Source organism: Pleurodeles waltl, chromosome 6 (assembly GCF_031143425.1).
Source record: "Pleurodeles waltl isolate 20211129_DDA chromosome 6, aPleWal1.hap1.20221129, whole genome shotgun sequence".
In the NCBI taxonomy this organism is placed as follows: domain Eukaryota; kingdom Metazoa; phylum Chordata; class Amphibia; order Caudata; family Salamandridae; genus Pleurodeles; species Pleurodeles waltl.
Genome location: NC_090445.1, coordinates 1,711,240,236 through 1,711,257,950, shown reverse-complemented (window position 1 = coordinate 1,711,257,950; position 17,715 = coordinate 1,711,240,236). Strand labels below are relative to the sequence as shown.

The window sequence follows — 17,715 nt, the reverse complement described above, 5'->3', positions numbered from 1 at the left end:
TGTAGGATGTCGTTTTCGTCTGACACACAACCTCTAAATACCTATAAATGAGCGGTGCAAACCTGATTTCCATGCATTAGCATTTGTGTGCAAAATAGTTTTATCAATTAAACTGTGTACGTGCAAATTTAGTGGTCATTTGAATGCAGAATGTGAAGTGCTTAGTTTGTAAAACAATTAAGCACTGGGGCTCTCGTCTGGAGGCCGCTGCAGCTTGTACCGGGGCTCCTGTCTAGAGGCCACTGCAGCTTGCACCGGGGCTCTAGTCTGGAGGCCGCTGCTTGCACCGGGGCTCTCGTCTGGAGGCCGCTGCAGCTTGTACCGGGGCTCCTGTCTGGAGGCTGCTGCAGCTTGCACCAGGGCTCTAGTCTGGAGGCCGCTGCTTGCACCGGGGCTCTCGTCTGGAGGCCGCTGCAGCTTGCACCGGGGCTGTCGTCTGGAGGCTGCTGCAGCTTGCACCAGGGCTCTCGTCTGGAGGCCGCTGCAGCTTGCACCGGGGCTCCAATATGGAGGCCGCTGCAGCTTGCTCCGGGGCTCTCGTCTGGAGGCCACTGCAGCTTGTACTGGAACTCCCGTCTGAAGGCCGCTGCAGCTTGCACCAGAGCTCTCGTCTGGAGGCCGCTGCAGCTTGCTCCGGGGCTCTCGTCTGGAGGCCACTGCAGCTTGCACTGGAACTCCCGTCTGAAGGCCGCTGCAGCTTGCACCAGAGCTCTCGTCTGGAGGCCGCTGCAGCTTGCACCGGGACTCTCGTCTGGAGGCTGCTGCAGCTTGCACCGGGACTCTCGTCTGGAGGCCGCTGCAGCTTGCACCGGGGCTCCCGTCTGGAGGCCGCTGCAGCTTGCACCGGGGCTCCCGTCTGGAGGCCGCTGCACTTGTACCGGGGCTCTCGTCTGGAGGCCGCTGCAGCTTGCACCGGGGCTCTCACTTGGAGGCTGCTGCAGCTCTGCTGCAGCTTGCACCAGGGCTCTCGTCTGAAGGCCGCTGCAGCTTGCACCGGGGCTCTCGTCTGGAGGCTGCTGCAGCTTGCACTACACATTCCCGCTGCCAGCGCTGCCAATGATAGTAACAACACACCTACTAACCGTCACACTCCTACAAGTGTGACAGTTTGGACTATCCCAGACCCTCGTAGCTATAAGATTGGCTTGGGCAGCAGGTAATAGTCATTCTTAATGTATATTGATCTAATAATTAGCTGTTCTTGTGGTCATCTCTAAATTAGCCAGACAGCGCCACCATGTGGCAGACTGTCACAAGTGCCGGTGTTGACAATTAAGTGCCGGTGGCAAGCACCGGAAACCACCGGCTCAAATTAAGCACTCAGAATGTGCTGACTGTAGATGACAGTGGATACCACAACGTGGTTTAGTGACATAGTTGTGACCGTGTGCACCCCATCGACTTACTACACCCCTACCACTCTCCTGCTGAATGTGCGTGGCTCCTTTGATGCCCTTGTTCTCTGTGTGACGCTTGATTTGTCAGAATCCCTGTATATTCAGTGATGCAACCTTGATGTCAGCACCACCGCTCTCAAAACTGTCCCAGCCCCATTGCAGGTAACCTGGTACTAATGGTTTACAAATGGTCAACTGACCACATTTAGGTTGTCAGAGATGTGCTTGTAGCACACAGTGCATAAACAAGGCACAAGCTGACACTGAGGAACAGCTACACCAACAGACCACTTCACTACTATCACCAGTTGGACGATGCAAGTGGAATACACTGGATTTACTTCTCACTCATTTGCAGTTGACCAAAAACGGGCATCTAGTAACGGATCCAGCCGAACCCATTTGTAACAGGTCAACAGGAATGTACAGAGGGAGAAGCCTTCGTAAGCTGTGCCAGAACGCTGTCTAGAGCTTCGCAGGGCCTACCAGGGCATTCAGCTTTAGTCTCCACCTTAACCAATGCGACAGAGTCGACTGTGCCCATCCAGGCAATCCCTCCACTTGTGGCTTTTGCATCTCTTTGGAAGTGCTTAATTTGTAAATAACATCGGTGCCAGGGCACTCGTCAGGAAGCCACTGCAGCTTGCATGACTTAGGGCCTCATTATGACCCTGGCGGGCGGCGGAGGCCGCCCGCCAGGATGCCGCCCTCCAAAATACCGCGCCGCGGTCAAAAGACCGCAGCGGGTATTACAAGTTTTCCCCTGGGCTGGCGGGCGGTTGCTGAAAAACCGCCCGCCAGCCCAGGGGAAAACGACCTTCCCACGAGGATGCCGGCTCGTAATCGAGCCGGCGGAGTGGGAAGGTGCGACGGGTGCAGTGGCACCCGTCGCGTATTTCAGTGTCTGCAAGGCAGACACTGAAATACTTTGCGGGGCCCTCTTACGGGGGCCCCTGCCGTGCCCATGCCATTGGCATGGGCACGGCAGGGGCCCCCAGGGGCCCCGCGACCCCCCCTACCGCCATCCTGTTCATGGCGGCTTTCCCGCCATTAACAGGATGGCGGTAGGGGGGGTCAGAATCCTCATGGCTGCGGAGCGCGCTCCGCAGCCATGGAGGATTCACACGAGCAGCGGAAAGTCAGCGGGAGACCGCTGACTTTCCGCTTCTGACCGCGGCTGAACCGCCGTGGTCAGAATGCTCGTTGGAGCACCGCCAGCCTGTTGGCGGTGCTCCCGTGGTCGGTGGCCCTGGCGGCCACCGGCCGCCAGGGTCAGAATGACCCTCTTAGTGTCCCTATCAGCGTTGCCAACGACAGTACCAACAAAACTACTAACCATCACACTCCTACGAGTGTGAAAATTCAGATTATCCCAGGCCCCCAAAGCTAGAAGAATGGCTTGGGCAGCAGCTATCAGGCATTTTTAGGTCGAGTGTGCAAGCTCTTTGACCTGCTGTAAGTATTGTGGGCTTCTAAACACGCCCACCTCATGCCCATCACTTTCTTTCATTTGTGCGCTTGCCTTTCAAAAATCACTTGAAGTCAATGGTAAATGCTTTACGTTTCTCCTGCCCTGGGGCGGTTTGGTTACCGCCTTGGACACCAACCCTGTTACAGGGATAATCGCATGATTGCCGATATACTTCAGCTTGCGCGAACTACTTTTTTCTTTTGTCTGCACTCCGTGGCTGCCATGGCGCTCAAAGCCCGAACTCGATTGGCAGTACTGTTTTTACATTATAGGCACTCTGATCTGTGTAGTACACGTTCTTTGCAGCAGGCATATTAACCCTATGTGCTACCTTATGATGACTACAAGCTTCCACTCGACAAAAGTACATTCTCTCTCCACAAAGAACATAAATCTCCAGAGATATTTTAACATTGTACCATTATATGCACTTTTTGATTTGCCTACTACACGTTCTTTGCAGCAGGTACATTAACCCTCGGGGCTACCTTATAATGAGTCCAAGCTTCCACTAGACAAAAGTACGTTCTCCCTCCAGAAAGAACATTAACCCTCAGGGCTACCTTATAATGAGTCCAAGCTTCCACTAGACAAAAGTACGTTCTCTCTCTAAATGGACAATAATCGCCAGAGTTATTTTGGCATTTTGACATTATTTGCACTCTGATCTGCCTAGTACACGTTCTGTTCAGCAAACATGTTCATCCTGGGACATGTAGTTTTATTTTTATAACGTGATACAAGCTGGAATACTTGCAGTAGTATTCATAGAGTTGTCCAGATCCCTAGTATGAAGAGTGATTCGCTCATTTAGTTTTTGTTTCGGCTTTGCATTCTGGGACTTGTAGTTTTATTTTTATAATGTGATACAAGCTGCAAATACAAAGCAGAAACCTGGCTAGAATAACTACACACTGTGTGTGCGTGTATTCATAAAACTAACCTCAAGGAAAGCTTACAGTTGATTATGCTGTACAGTGGTCAATATTTTATAACAAATATTTCAGTTCAGGACTGACTGAGGATCATTAATATCATGTGAAGTAAATGTGAAACCAATTGCGTTGCAAATGTTTGTTAAAGTATATTAACCAACCAACAACTGTGGGTGTGCTCAGCTTTAAATTAGGTAACCAGCACCACTATGTGGCAGACTGTCCTAAGAGCTGGTGATGACAACTAAGTGCCAGTGATGAGCACCAGAAACCACTGGCTCAAATTAAGCTCTACTCTGTGCCCACCCTTCTGGGTGGAGTTTTGGGTGTTAAGGGGTGCCTGCTGGAGCTCTTGACACCCCATTAAATGAATGAGTCCTTTCCAGACGTGGCAGTTCTCTGAATAAAAATATTCACCAGATTCATCCATCAGGCCCCCACCACATGCAGAGGCCCCAGTGCAAGGCATGTGCCAGCTCCCAGGGGGCTTGGTGAACAGCTACCACCCCCCACTCTCCACAGACCACCCACCCTCACCTGTCTGTTGGGGCTTCCTGCACTTCAACAGGAGGACGATGCCCACAGCGATGCCCACCACTCCAAGGCTGAGCGCCAGGCCGCACAGCGCGTTCTCCAGCAGGTCAGAGGGCACGGGGTTCCTGGGCACTAGATGGGGGTGAAGAGAAGGCATAAAGTTAACAGAGGGTCTGGGTAGTGACACCCCAGAGAAAAGGGAAAGCTGTGGCAGCATGGATAACCTTATGGGGGACAAGAAGCGCTATACAAATCTACTGATTGATTGATAGTAGCCAGCAAAGAGAAGGTACACACTTAACAGACCATGCTCCACTACTGCACGCATAACACACTACTACCAGTGCCCATTCTCCACACTGCTCACCCCATACGGAACTGCTCAATTACCCACACTGTGCCCCACTCATCCCGGATATGTCCATGCCACTAACTGATGGGATGGATGCCCACTTATCCAGGATGTGACTATGGACAGATCGATGTATGCCACACTACCCAGTGTGTGCCATACCCACCCAGTATCTAACTGCAGTGCTGGCAAGTCTGTGCCCACTCATTCACTATGAAAATGGGGTAATGTCCCATAGGTGCCCCCATGACCCACACCACCCACCCTGCCTAGCAATGCCCAGCTGGCCACACTAGGTATGTAACACACCTCCAGCACATGTCACTGTAACATATCCAGTGTGTGACAGACATGGGTATGTCACTTTGCTGCCCAATGGGTGACAGACATGGGTACCTCTGCCACCCAGTATGTGACAAATGTGGGTACCTGTGCCACTCAGTACGTGACAGATGTGGGTACCTGTGCTGCCCAGTGAATGACAGACATGGGTATGTGACAGACATGGGTACCTCTGCCGCCCAGTATTTGATAGACGTGGGTTCCAGTGCTGCCCAGTGTGTGTCAGACATGGGTATGTGACAGGCATGAGTACCTGTGCTGCCCACTGTTTGACAGGCATGGGTACCCGTGCTGCCCAGTATGTGACAGATGTGGGTACCTATGCCACCCAGTATGTGACAGGCATGGGTACCTGTGCAGCCTAGTATGTGACAGACATGGGTACCTGTGCTCCCCAGTATGTGACAGACATGGGTACCTATGCTGCCCAGTATGTGACAGACATGGGTACCTGTGAAGCCTAGTATGTGACGGACATGGGTACCTGTGCTCCCCAGTATGTGACAGACATGGGTACCTGTGCCGCCCAGTATGTGACAGACATGGGTACCTGTGCCACCCAGGATGTGACAGACATGGATACCTGTGCCACCCAGTATGTGACAGACATGGGTACCTGTGCCGCCCAGTATGTGACAGATGTGGCTACCTGTGCCACGCAGTATGTGACTGATGTGGGTATTTGTGCTGCCAGTATGTGACAGACGTGGGTACATGTGCCCCCCAATATGTGACAAATGTGGGTATCTGTGCCCCCCAGTATGTTACAAACGTGGTTACCTGTGCCCCCCAGTATGTGACAGATGTGGGTACTTGTGTCGCCCAGTGTATGACTGAAATGGGTACCTGTGCCGCACAGTTTGTGACAGACATGGGTCCCTGTGATGCCTAGTATGTGGGTACTTGTGCCACCCAGTATGTAACAGATGTGGGTACCTGTTCCCCCAGTATGTGACAGATGTGGGTACCTGTGCCCCCAGTATGTGACAGACATGGGTGCCTGTGCCACCTGGCATGTGACAGATGTGGGTACCTGTGCCCCCAGAATGTGACAGACATGGGTACCTGTGTCCCCAGTATGTGACAGACGTGGGTACCAATGCCACCCGGTATGTGACAGACGTGGGTACCTGTGCCACCCAGTATGTGATAGACATGTGTACCTGTGCCGCCCAGTATGTGACAGATGTGGGTAACTGTGCCCCCAGTATGCGTCAGAGATGGGTGCCAGTGCCCCCAGTATGTGAGAGGAATGGGTACCTGTGCCTCCAGTATGTGACAGATGTGGGTACCTGCGCCCCCAGTATGTGACAGACGTGGGTACCTGCGCCACCTGGCATGTGACAGACGTGGGTACCTGTTCCCCCCAGTAAGTGGCAGTCATGGGTACCCATACTGCCCAGTATGTGACAGACGTGGGTGCCTGTGCCCCCAGTATGTGACAGGCGTGGGTACCTGTGCCACCAGTATGTTACAGACGTGGTACGTGTGTCACCCGGCATGTGACAGACGTGGGTACCTGTGCCCCCAGTATGTGACAGATGTGGTTACCTGTGCCCCCAGTATGTGAAAGACGTGGGTACCTGTGCCCTCAGTATGAGACAGACTTTGGTACCTGTGCCACCCAGCATGTGACAGACGTTAGTACCTGTGACCCCGTATGTGACAGACATGGGTACCTGTGCCACCTGGCATGTGACAGACATGGGTACCTGTTCCCCCCAGTATGTGGGAGACATGGGTACCTGTGCCCCCAGTATATGACAGACATGGGTACCTGTGCCCCCAGTGTGTGACAGATGTGGGTACCTGTGCCACCTAGTATGTAACAGACGTGGGTACCTGTGCCCCCCAATATGTGACAGATGTGGGTACTTGTGTCGCCCAGTGTGTGACTGATGTGGGTACCTGTGCCACCCAGTATGTGACAAATGTGGGTACCTGTGCCACTCAGTACGTGACATATGTGGGTACCTGTGCAGCCCAGTGGATGGCAGACATGGGTATGTGACAGACATGGGTACCTCTGCCGCCCAGTATGTGATAGACGTGGGTTCCAGTGCTGCCCAGTGTGTGTCAGACATGGGTATGTGACAGGCATGAGTACCTGTGCTGCCCACTGTTTGACAGGCATGGGAACCTGTGCTGCCCAGTATGTGACAGATGTGGGTACCTATGCTACCCAGTATGTGACAGACATGGGTACCTGCACTGCCCAGTGTGTGACAGACATTGGTACCTGTGTTCCACAGTACGTGACAGACATAAGTACCTGGTCCGCCCAGTATGTGACAGACATGGGTACAAGTGCCGCCCAGTGTGTGACAGACATGGGTACCTGTGCTGCCCAGTATGTGACAGACAATGGTACCCCTACTGCCCAGTATGTGACAGACGTGGGTACCTGTGCTGCCCAGTATGTGACAGACGTGGGTACGCCTGCCCCCAGTATGTTACAGATGTGGGTACCCGTACTGCTCAGTATGTGACTGACGTGGGTACCTGTGCTGCCCTGTGTGTCACAGACATTGGTACCTGTGCCCCCAGTAAGTGACAGATGTGGGTACCTGTGCCCCCAGTATGTGACAGAGGTAGGTACCCATGCCCCCAGTATGTGACTGACATGGGTACCTGTGCCCCCAGTATGTGACAGATGTGGGTACCTGTGGCCCCAGTATGTGACAGACATGGGTACCTGTGCCCCCAGTATGTGACAGACTTGGGTACCTGTGCCCCCAGTATATGACAGATGTGGGTACTTCTTCCACCTGGCATATGCCAGACATGGGTACCTGTGCCCCCCAGTATGTGACAGACGTGGGTATCTGTGCCCCCCAGTATGGGACAGACGTGGGTACCTGTGCCTCCAGTGTGTGACAGACATGGGTACCTGTGCCCCCAGTATGTGACAGACCTGGTTACCTGTGCCCCCAGTATGTGACAGGCGTGGGTACCGGTGCCCCCAGTATGTGACAGATGTGTGTACCTGTGCTGCCCCAGCATGTGACAGGCATGTGTACCCGTGCCCCCCAGTATGTGACGGATGTGGGTACCTGTGCCACCAGTATGTGACCGATGTAGCTACCTGTGCCCCCAGTATGTGACAGACATGGGTACCTGTGCCACCTGGCATGTGACAGACGTGGGTACCTGTACCAAAAGTATGTGACAGACATAGGTACCTATGCCACCCGGCATATGACAGATGTGGGTACCTGTGTCCCCAGTATGTGACAGACGTGGGTACCTGTGCCCCCAGTATGTGACAGACGTGGGTACCTGTGCCCCCTAGTGTGTAGCCCATCCCCGTTCCACCTACCCCAGTTCTTGACGGAGGAGTACTGCGCGTTGCCCTGGGTGACGCTGCAGGTGTAGACATCATCTGGCCTTGGAGTGATGTTCACATAAGAGAACACGTAGAATCCGCCATCAGTGGTTGGAGAATAGTCTGTGGTCCAGACACCACTGGTCACTGGGACCCCCTGCCGCTTCCATGTGATGTTCAGAAACGGGGGGAAGAAATTGCTGATAAAGCAGATCAGGGTGTTGGGCTTCCCAAACTCCAGGGGGTGGCGGGTGAATACATCTAGCACAGGGGCTCCTGTGAAGAGAAGAAGGAGGATGTCAGAAACAGGGGTACATGAAAAGAAAATTCATAGTCAACAACCACAAACTTCTGGCAACAGCCACAGACTACTGACCATAGCCACAAACCTATAGCAACAACCACAAACTTCTGGCAACTGCTGCAAACTTATTGGCAATAGATGAAGACTACTGACAACCACCACAAACCTCTAGCAACAACTGCAAACTTCTGGAAACAGCTTCAAAATTCTGGCAACAAAGTAATGCTAACAACTGCAAACTATTGGCAACAGCCGCAGGCTCTTGTTAACCATTGCAAACCTCTGGTAGCAGCCGCATACTACTGACAACAGCCACACTGGCCACTGCTGCAAACTTCTGGCAACAGATGTGGACTACTGGCAACAGACACAAACTTCTAGCAGCAACCACAACTTCTGGCAACAGCTTTGAAATACAGGCAACAAAGTAATGGCAACAGCTGCAACAGTCAACTGCTGCAAACTTCTGGTAGCAGCGGCAAACTACTGGCAACAGCTGAAGACTACTGGCAACAACTGGAAACTTCTAGTCAGAACTTAAACATTACTGACAGCACAGTAATGGCAACTGCTGCAAGCTCCTGGCTGTAGTTGCAAACTTCTGGCAACAGTCAAAAACTACTGGTAACAGCTGCAAATGTCTGGCAACAGCTGCACACTTGTGACAACTGCAAACTTCTAGCTGCAACTGCAGATGTCTTGCAACAGCTGAAAACTAATTACAACAACTGCAAACTTCTGGTAAGTGCTTTACAATGCTGCCAACAAAATAATAGCAACAGCCACAAACTTCTGGCAGCAGCCGAAAACTATGGCAACTGCCTCAAACTTCTGGCAACAGCTGCAAACTTTTGAGAACAGCTGCAGACATCTGGCAACAACTTCAAACTTCTGGCAATAGCTGCAAACTTCTAGGACTAGTTTCAAACATCTGGTCACATCTGCAAACTGTTGGCGACAGCCGTAAACCTCTGGCAACAGCCACAAACTTCTGGAAACAGTCACAAAGTACTGGCAGCAGCTACAAACTTCTGGTTCAGCCACAAAATACTAGCAGCAGCTACAAACTTCTGCCAACAACTTCAAACCACAGACGTCTTGCAACAGCGGCAAACTACTGACAACAGCTTCTGTTGCCAGGTAAAGAAAGAAATAAGGTCATACAGCTAAGGTTGGCAGGGTTACAAAGATAGAGCACACTCATGGGCTTATATTCAGAGTTCCTGTGAGTTGCTGGTATGGTGTGAAAAAGCAGAAGTCAGATAACCAGAGGTAACTTCAAAAGGAATTTACAACATCATTGGCAGGAGACAGGAACTGATAAATCTGAACTGTGCCCTGGGCTCATATCTGGGAAAAAGCCTCCTGCTATCACATCAGGCTATAAACGCAAAGCCAACACCTAATTCTAAATTAAAATTAAAACACTGCCACTGAAGGGAACCACCTTGTGTGCGGATGTGCTCCTTTGTGAAAGGGCTAAATGGAGTCACTCAAAGTGAAGTTAGTCAGTGGCTGAAGTCGGCTGACCCACTGCCCCATGCTACGTGCTGTAGTGGGCGGAAGCAAAATGTGAATGACACAACAACAGACCAATGGTGAAGAGAGGTGGCTGAAAGACCCTTTATGTAAATATATTATACATATAATTTTAGTAAAATCAAAAGGTCTTGGCTAATGCCAGACCTGAAAAGTTCTCCCCTTCATTGATCCCTCTTTACATGCATCAGGAGTGAACACTAGTATTCAGTCACGTCTTGAGTAATTCACTGTGAAAAGTCCCCAGTATGGGAGGACTGAAAATGGAACGTGGTAATAAGTGCATAATGTGATACTCAGCAAGAGGATATGCATGATGGAAAAAAGAGTGTGCTACTGCTTGTAGACATTTAGAATTTATGACTGGAGGTTTCAATCACAGCAGCTCAAGCACATTGTGATCGAAGAAAGTGATGAAGATCACACATTGTCATCACAGAACCTTAGCCTCACATTCAGGACCACAGGAGCTTCTCCAGCCCTGGAAAGACTTACCTCCCACCTCTTATCCAGACCCCCTGAGAGGCGGGTCCTCCTTTTGTGCTCACCTGTGGCCTGAGGCATGATGTCTTTTAGGAATCCGTCCAGACGCGCCAGGATAAACTGGCACAGCTGGGCCTCGTAGGGTACGGTGGAGAGGTCGAAGGGATACTGATCCCACTTCCTGAAGTCAGGCAGTCGGGCCTCCGTCCTCTGAGTCTGGAAGTTGTAGTGGAACATCTGGTTGTTGTTGAAGGTGGCAGACAGCAGGGTGCGAGGGGTCCCGGGCTGGCAGGAGAAGACGTATGAATACATCTGTAAGTCACCTGGAATGGAAAGGGACAGGGCTGTCTTTAGGGCAGTGCGACTGGTGTGGCTGCACTGAGCGCTGACCTGGGGAGGGGGGCATTGACCTCAGACGAGGCGCTGTGTTTAGAAATAACGTACAATTTAAAAACACCTGCTGCAGAGTTCCTTGTGTGTCCAGCTTTCAGACAGCAATCGAAATGTCAAGATAACTTGATATGAATGTTCCTACTACAGAGAGAGATCACAGTTTTGTTTAGTGACTGTTTTAACTTGCTATAAAGTAGCTCAGAGGCTTAATACGTCTGCTGCAAAGAACATGCACCATGCAATTCACATATCTGTATTTTATGTGGATTGCTGAGTGGATTACTGCTTTTGTCACAGAGATTCTTTTGTTACCAGAGGTCATAAGATACAACCCTAATATAGAACAGCGACTGTTATGAACTGTCATCAAAGAGCTGCATGCAATCTGCATAAAATGGGTTAGGGCATTATGTTTACTCCCCAGTCTTTGTGTCTATATTCCAAATATTGCTAAAAAGAGATCATTTGGGTAGATATACATTGTTGTTGGTAAAGCCAGCCTTTATCAGTGATTTATAACAAATTAAAGGTATGTGAGAGGGGCTGAGGAGAGGTGAGGGACGCTTTTGCAGCGTGGTAGTGAGGGAGTCTGAGAAGGAGGTCATGGGAGGGGAGTGGTAGTTCCAAAAATGATTGTCGCCCCTGGCCCTCAGCTCTGAAACAAGCCCTCGAAAGGGAAGAGGACTTCTGGAAATACTGGGCTCATCAGAGCCTGACAATAGGACCTGATGAGTAGCTCGGGAGACAGACAGTGCGAGAGGGAGAGTGGGCATGTGGGAGCTATTTCTGGAGTCCCAGGGCTGTCAGGCATTACTGGGCTCAAACTGAAACATGTCCTGGGGTTTTACCGTACTATTTACACAAAAGTGATCATCGAGTACACCCTTTTAGTACTCGACTCTCAGGGTAGTGAGTGACGTTGAGCAGACCGAGGCTTAGTTGTGGAGGCAGTGACTGAGAACTCCTTTAACATGTAACAGAAATCAATAATTCATTGTCTGCCGGTGCTTTTACTAAAAAAGAAAAATGATTTTATTCACAACACATATAATAATATGAATCTGCAATCTAGTGGGTTTCACATTTGCTTGAGTTTGAGCTATTGGTGTTGTGAATTCATAACTGGACTTTTCTTGTCACATAAATTGGTCAACTCTGCCTCATAATTTGGTCTTTTCCTGCCACATAATTCCAGTGGGCCTGCATATAACTAAAGCACTTCTATTTACCTTCTTCCTCTCCCTGCCGACAAAAATGAAAATATTGCCATGTAGCATCATAATTTAAATCTCCAGGCTAATTTCAACAGAATACCACTTTCACCACCCACCATCAGAGCTCCTGGCTGGCTAACACAATTCCCCCAAAAAAGACACAAGACAGTCATGGAGCAGTAATGAGAGAAATAAACCAGAAGGGTCAGCCAAACATATCAAGAGCGTTCAAACAGTCATAGTGCAATAAGGATGTTTAGTTGGTCTGGCTTATTTATTGTAACATTCAGCACAATGCAAATATCTGTAAATGAACTGTATACATTCAGTAGTTTGGAAAGAAAAAATTAAACATTTTTTTTGTGATTCTGAAGTGTGGTGGAAATATAGATTTTAAGAGGATGAAAAAAATCGCATTGAACCCTGATTCCACACATTATCACTGTGTTCAATATAATTTTATAAGTAAAACTGTATGTTTGTGCAAATGTAGTGGTCATTGTAGGAAAGTACCCTCTTTTGTGGCATGGTTACCCCCACTTTTTGCCTGCTTCAGTATGCTTTGACTGTTTTCACTAGGATTCTGCTAACCAGGACCCCAGTGATTGTGCTCTCTACCTCTAAATTTGGTTGCCTAGGACTTTGCACACCACATAATTGGCATACTGATGCCCCCTTATAAGTTCCTAGTATATGGTACTTAGGTACCCCGAGCATTGAGACACCAGGGGCTCCCCACAGGCTGCAGCATGTATTGTGGCACCCATAGGAACCCATGCAAAATGTGTTTGCAGGCCTGCCATTGCAGTCTGTGTGAAATGGGTGCATGCACCCTTTTATTAAAGGTCACTGCACCAGGTCACTGTAAGTCACCCCTATGGTAGGCCCTCCTAGCCCCGAGGGCAGGGTGCAGGAACCTCTGTGTGAGGGCACCTCTCCATGAGCAGAGCTGCCCCTACGAACTCCAGCCCCGTTTCACTGGACTTCGTAAGTGCGGGGAAGCCATTTTACCAGTGTTCTGGACACAGGTCACAACCTTTGCTGAGCTACATAATGGTAACTCCAAACCTGGGCATGTTTGGTATCCAACATGTCCGAATCACACCCTAACACTGTTACCAGTATTGTTTGCATGATTCCGTACACTTTGGGGGCTCCTTAGAGGACTCACTCTATTTGTATTTTGTATTTAAATAGCGCCTACTACCCCCTGACGAGGCGTCCAATCGCTTTTCAGCAAGTAGCAAGTAGCAAGCTACTCCGGAACCCAAGAGGAATTTGTGGTGGATTAGTATAGGGAAGTATAACTACAGCATTAGTATTATTATGAGTTAATTTGAGCGGAGGACATGTGAGTTTGTTAGTTGGATTGACTAGAGTAATGGAGGGGTAGAGGAGGGAAGAATCCAGAACTGTTTATTGGGAGTTTATAGTAATGGGATGAGGCTTGGGATGAGTAAAGGAGAGATGGAGGAGTCTGTGGAAAGGGTCAGGGAGATCAGCAAGAGGCATTTCGGATGAGTCCCAGGTGAGATAAATGAGGGAGAATATATATATATATATATATATATATATATATATATATATATATATATATATATATATATATATATTTAATGTTTCTGTTAGTTATTTTTTTATTTATAATTATGATTTTTTTTATTTCATTATTTATAATTTGAATTTTATTTATAGATTTTATTTTATTTATTTTTTCCCTAGTACAGTAGGAGTAGAGTAATAATTAAATAGATATGTAAATGCATAGTAAGCGAATATATGTGCAAGGAATATAATAACAGGTATAAAAATATGAGAAGAAAAGTTTTATTGTAGAAACACAGACTTTCAAAATTTTAATATTTGAAGTTAATTAATAAGTGTACTTTTCTAACATTCATTTATCTTTCCTCAATTTTTGAACAGCGAAATGCTTATGATAATAAAACATTTGATCAGTGTGATATAAAAACGAAAGCAGGGATTCATAAAAATCTAATAACTACTTATCTAGGAGCTATGCAATGACCTATGAACATGTTAAGCATAGAATAATATACACATACATATGTATATACACACATATATACATACACACACGCATATATATATATATATATATATATATATATATATATAAACCATGAGCCGATATAAATTTGTTAAACCAGCTTAAAGAGAATGTGTATAATTTATTATTATTATGAAATAGTAACTATACATATTTCTTAAAGAACTATACATATCTAGAATATACACATAATCAGATTATAAATATTTATCAACACAGGCACATGCAGTCCGTTGCTGTTTGAATATGATGGTTATAAAGGAAAGAGCCAACTCTTGAGTAGTCTTCTGAAGACAAGATATTCATCCATGTATCTTATATTTGGGGGTAATGAATTCCATAATTTGGCTGCTTGAACAGAAAAGAATGTGCCACCTAATGTCTTTTTCTTGATAGTGGTGTTCTAAGGCGGGGTGCCAATCTTGAGCGGAGGTTTCTCTGTTGAATATATTTAGTTATTTTGTTTCCAATGAAAAGCAGGCCTTAGATAGAGATGATACATGGTAGAGGCCATTTGCATAATCCAGTTTGGATAGTACAAGCAAGATAGTAGCCTGCACCTGGTGTGGGAATCTGAGGTGGGGGAAGATGCGTTGCAGAGTCTTCACGGTGATGAAGCTTGATCGTGCTAATTTGTCCATTTGGGCATTCATAGTTAACTTGAAGTTCATGGTAATTTCAAGGGTTTTGACGTCCTTGGATACTTGAGGAGGTGGTCCCAGAGCGTCAGGCCAGGCGCACAGTGGGTCATAATTTTTCCATTCACCACATGTGAGTATTTCTGTTTTGGAAGCATTCAGTTTCAGATGGCTCCAGGTCATCCACTGATTTATGGCTCTGAGGCAACTGAAGATTTGTGAGTTTTCAATGTCTTTGTTGCATTCCAATTTAAGTAGTATTTGTGGTCATCTATATAGTTATAGCATGTGAGTTGAAAATCATTGATCAATTCAGGTAATGACATAATGTAGATGTTGAAAAGCATAGGTGAGATGAATGATCCTTGGGGGACCCCTACTTTTGTGAGGTAGGGTTTGGATGAGAAGGGGATGAGAATAGATAATATTAGTTGTGTTTTGAAGGTAGGATGTAATCCAGTTGAGAGCAGTCCCTTCTATGCCGGCTTCGTGGAGTCTTTGAATTAGGGTGTCATGGTCAACCGTATCAAAGGCAGCCGAGAGGACCAAGAGAGGTAGTGCAGCAACTCCATTGCGTGTTTTCTCTCCTACCAGTCTTCTGGGGTTTTCTAGGCAGGCCGTGCTGCTGCCATCCCTTAGACAGGTTTCTGCCCTCCTGCTGCTTGACCATCTCAAGTAGGGGAAGGCAGAACAAAGGATTTCCTGTTGGAGAGGGAAGAAACACCCTCTCCCCTTGGAAATAGGTGATACAAGGTTGGGGAGGGGTAGCTTCCCAAAGCCACCAGTTTGCTTTGAAGGGCACATTTAGTGCCCTCCCTGCATAAATTGGTTTGCACCAGTCCAGCGACCCCCGGTCCCTCCTCTAGCCCGAAACTGGACAATGGAAAGGAGAGTTACTACTCCCCTGTCCATCACCACCCCACGGGTGGTGCCCAGAGCTCCTCCAGGTGGCCACTTGATTCTGTCATCTTGAATTGAAGATGTGCAGAGGGCCCTGGGAGCATCTGAGTGGCCAGGTCAGGTAGGTGACGTCACAGCCCCCTCCTGATAGGAGGTCAGTCTGATAGGTGACCCATCCCCCTTCCTAGACTATTTAGGGTGATCCTCTTGGTGGGTCCTAAGATTCAATGTGCAAGATTCCAGCAGGACTCCTCTTGAACTTTTACTTCATCTTCTGGCCACTGGAACCGCAACTGGACTCTTCAGGAACCAACAATCTGCAAGTCCAGTGACAACTCCACTTTGCAACATTGTTTCTCCGGCTCCTTCCAGCAACTGCTACATTTCCCCAGCTGTGCATCCTCTCAGGTTGACAAGACTCCAGCCGCACCAAGAAGTAAGAAGGAGTCTCCCTTGGAGTGAAGGAGTCACTCCCCTGCATCTGCAGGCACGAACTGCAACGATGACCAGCTGTGTGAATCTTCTTTCCTCCGGAATTGGGTGTATCCTGCATCACAGGTGGTGGTCTGGAGTGGTCCCCTTGATCGTCTCTACAAGATGGGCGACAGTAAGCCCTTGCCTCTCCTTGCAGGACAGTACCCCTGGGCACAACAATTCTTGCAGCTACCAAAGCTTTTTTGCTCCTCCTCCCAGGGATCTTCATGCTTCGTGTAACCTCGTCCCCCAGCACTTCTTCCTGCCAAGCACAGTGTCCTCTCTGCTGCTCCAGCGAAGCGGGACTCCTCTTCAGACGTGCTGAGTGGGCCTCACTGCGACTGCTGAGCATGCTGCGCCAGCGACGTGGGACTCCTCTCCAGGTGTGCTGAGTGGGCCTCACTGCGACTCCTCTGCCTGCTGCTCCAGCGACCTGGGACTCCTCTCCAGGTGTGCTGTGGGCCTCACTGCTACTCCTCTGCCTGCTGCTCCAGCAACGTGGGACTCCTCTCCAGGTGTGCTGAGTGGGCCTCACTGCGACTCCTCTGCCTGCTGCTCCAGCGATGTGGGACTCCTCTCCAGGTGTGCTGAGTGGGCCTCACTGCGACTCCTCTGCCTGCTGCTCCAGCGACGTGGGACTGCTCTGCAGGTGTGCTGCGTGGGCCTCACTGCGACTCCTCTGCCTGCTGCTCCAGCGACCTGGGACTGCTCTGCAGGTGTGCTGCGTGGGCCTCACTGCGACTCCTCTGCCTGCTGCTCCAGCAACCTGGGACTCCTCTTCAGACGTGCTGAGTGGGCCTCACTGCGACTCCTCTGCCTGCTGCTCCAGCGACGTGGGACTCCTCTCCAGGTGTGCTGAGTGGGCCTCACTGCGACTCCTCTGCCTGCTGCTCCAGCGACCTGGGACTCCTCTTCAGACGTGCTGAGTGGGCCTCACTGCAACTCCTCTGCCTGCTGCTCCAGCGACCTGGGACTCCTCTCCAGTTGTGCTGCGTGGGCCTCACTGCGACTCCTCTCTGCTGCTCCAGCGAAGCGGGACTCCTCTTCAGACGTGCTGAGTGGGCCTCACTGCGACTGCTGAGCCTGATGCCAGTGGGTTGCCTGGTGAACCCGGAAGATCCACTTTCCTGCCCACCCGTTTGGGCATTAGGCCAATTTAAATTTCATGTAGTCGCAAATGATTATCTGGATTTCCATCATCAATTTGTAGCAAATCTGCAGCCGTAGCCATAACTCCAGGTTTTATAGAGATGCCCATCAGATTGTGTGAAAGATGCACTGCGGAAGAGATGAGGACGTGTATCATACGGCGTCACTTTGAAGTAATGCTTTCAAATGATTTA

The 17,715-nt window shown here is 49.2% G+C and overlaps 1 protein-coding gene across 1 annotated transcript in view; it reads right to left on the bottom strand.

Annotated features, from left to right (window-relative positions):
• LOC138301822 (uncharacterized) overlaps positions 1-17,715 on the bottom strand; it is a 141,165-nt gene that overhangs the window by 98,415 nt on the left and 25,035 nt on the right. The window contains exons 2-5 of the mRNA XM_069242320.1: positions 10,748-11,005; positions 8,351-8,632; positions 4,341-4,469; positions 288-946 (exon numbers count right to left, since the gene is read on the bottom strand). Of these exons, the coding sequence (XP_069098421.1) occupies positions 288-946; positions 4,341-4,469; positions 8,351-8,632; positions 10,748-11,005 (1,328 nt within the window). The remainder of the gene's footprint in view (positions 1-287; positions 947-4,340; positions 4,470-8,350; positions 8,633-10,747; positions 11,006-17,715) is intronic.